The sequence below is a fragment of the Austrofundulus limnaeus genome, unplaced genomic scaffold (genome assembly GCF_001266775.1).
Source record: "Austrofundulus limnaeus strain Quisiro unplaced genomic scaffold, Austrofundulus_limnaeus-1.0 Scaffold548, whole genome shotgun sequence".
NCBI classification, from domain to species: Eukaryota; Metazoa; Chordata; class Actinopteri; order Cyprinodontiformes; family Rivulidae; genus Austrofundulus; species Austrofundulus limnaeus.
Window position 1 is genome coordinate 158462 of NW_013952950.1, and position 2247 is coordinate 160708.

General features: G+C 37.5%; 1 protein-coding gene across 1 annotated transcript in view; it reads left to right on the forward strand.

The window, feature by feature from the left end:
• Positions 1 to 2247, forward strand: part of LOC106530697 (calcium-dependent secretion activator 1) — a gene marked incomplete at its 3' end in the record, with an annotated part of 178663 nt that overhangs the window by 44605 nt on the left and 131811 nt on the right. The window contains 1 exon segment of the mRNA XM_014026371.1: positions 562 to 798. Coding sequence (XP_013881825.1) covers positions 562 to 798 — 237 coding nt within the window.

The following is a 2247-nucleotide window of genomic DNA, read 5'->3' on the forward strand; positions in this document are numbered from 1 at the left end:
TCTATATCATTACATTAATTCACTGAGGAAATGAGAACTGAACCGGGGTTAAATACAAACTGAGGGAATGAGGAAATTAACTACAGCTGATGAGAACACTAATTGGAAAGTACTTACAGGTGTGTGAATACTGAGGAGGGAAACAGCTGAGGAGAAAAGATGAGTAATGATGCAGAAGAGACACGAGGGAGACTACAGATAAAACACAAACCCAACACGACTCCCCTAACCACTCCACCACAGCCGCCCATTATAAAGTAAAGCAAATGGTGGAATAGTCAAGTTTAAACCTACACAAAGACAAATGTTTGCCACACAAACTTGACTCTATTCTAACTGGCAGTTAGCTAAAAATTTCTGTCAGAATTGCATAATATTTTTCAACTTGKTGTTCAAACTAACTATGTACCACCGATATGATTATTATGATATATATTTTTCTGTTGTACAAAACCACTTTATTTTACAAAAAAACTGTAATTGCTTTGTGATTTTTATTATTGTCATTGTAATTTGTTATCTGAGCGCCATTGTTAATAGTGTTATTTTTGTTTTGCTAAGCTTGGTGGAAGGTTTCCAAAATTCATCTCCAGAGACATGGAGGCCATGTACATTGAGGAGCTGCGGTCTTCTGTTAATCTGTTGATGGCAAACTTGGAGAGCATGCCAGTGTCCAAAGGAGGAGAGTTCAAGCTGCAGAAGCTAAAACGAGGCCACAACACATCTATTATGGACATGGGCCAGGAGGATGAGAATATGCTGTCCAAGTCTGATGTTGTGTTGTCCTTCACCCTGGAGGTGAGCATCTATCAAACTCTGAARCATTTATGATTACTACTTTTAAATAGTAATTTATTGCAAACTAAGCAAAATCAAATTTTTCGGGCAGAAGTACTTTTTTCAAACTAGAATGACCATCATAAAGTAGAAAATAGAAATAGAATAGAAAGCATTGTTGCCAAATGCGCGCACGCACGCACGCACACACACACACACACACACACACATGCTATGTTTCTCTATCTAAGTGGGGACTTTCCATTGACTTCCATTTATTTACTGGTCATTTCTATAGCCTAACCCTAACCCCTTACTCTGCAGGGCAGTCCCACAGACTGTTGTTGAGATACCTACARCAGGCTCTGGTCCTTTGAAGTGGACCTTACTGCCATCTTTTGCAAAGTAGTCAGCTTTCTGGTTACCATAAATGCCAGTATGTCCTGGTACMTATTTAACAGTAACTCTCCCCAATTGGTTGACTGCTTTGGCCTGCTTGGCCTGCTTATGTGCAATGGACATAAAACTATATTAAATGGATACCCCAATTTCTCAAATTTTAAATCACTCACTTCTATGGAAAATTTAAAGTTCAAGCTATTCAAAGAATAATCCTGTGAAAGCCTTTCAATTTCAATATACACTAGTTTCTGAAAATTCACCAATGRTCTTATGTGTTACTTTTAACCCCTGGTGACRTAATCTGTTGCACAWATAATTAACAAAAGCACATCTAAGTGAGAAAACWGACACCAGATTCATGACATTTTCCTCTTACATAGTGAAGTAATATACATGTAAGTTTCTCATCTCTGAAATTTTAAACCACACACAGAGTGAGTGGGGTTAAAAACTGGTCCCTGCAGAGTAGAAACTACCAACTTTAATTTTTGTCACCAGGCTTTTCTCTGAATAAGTGTATCCTAAGGTGCATGAAAATGCAAAAGAAGCTGAATAGTGTACTGTATGGTAAACCCATAAAAWATGAAAATTTTCATCTGCTGTTGGAATTGTGACCTTTTGACCCCCTGATGACATCATTGTTTGCATTTTTCTTTAGTGTCATTTAAATTGAAGAGCTCATCAGTATGAATCTGCTGATACCCTGTGTATAAAATTTGGTTGGTTTATAGCAAAGTTATTTGCTGTTAAGATTCCTGTACCCTTAATTCTGATTCAATTCAATTCAAAAATACTTTATTGATCCCAGAGGGAAATTAGGTGTTGTTGTAACTCATTTAACTAAAAACTTATTGTAGATGCTGATGGCTGTGGGCAGGAAAGATCTTCTGTAGAGGTCACAATAGAAAGGGGGTGTGGTCACAAAGTTGTCCCTAGAGGGCAGTGAGACCCAACATTTTTCTGTTAACATATTTTTTTCTGAAAGAGTGGACCCTAGGGTACATGAAAATACCAGAGAAGTTCAACCCACACTATGTACATGCATGGACTATGTACGTTTAAACATGC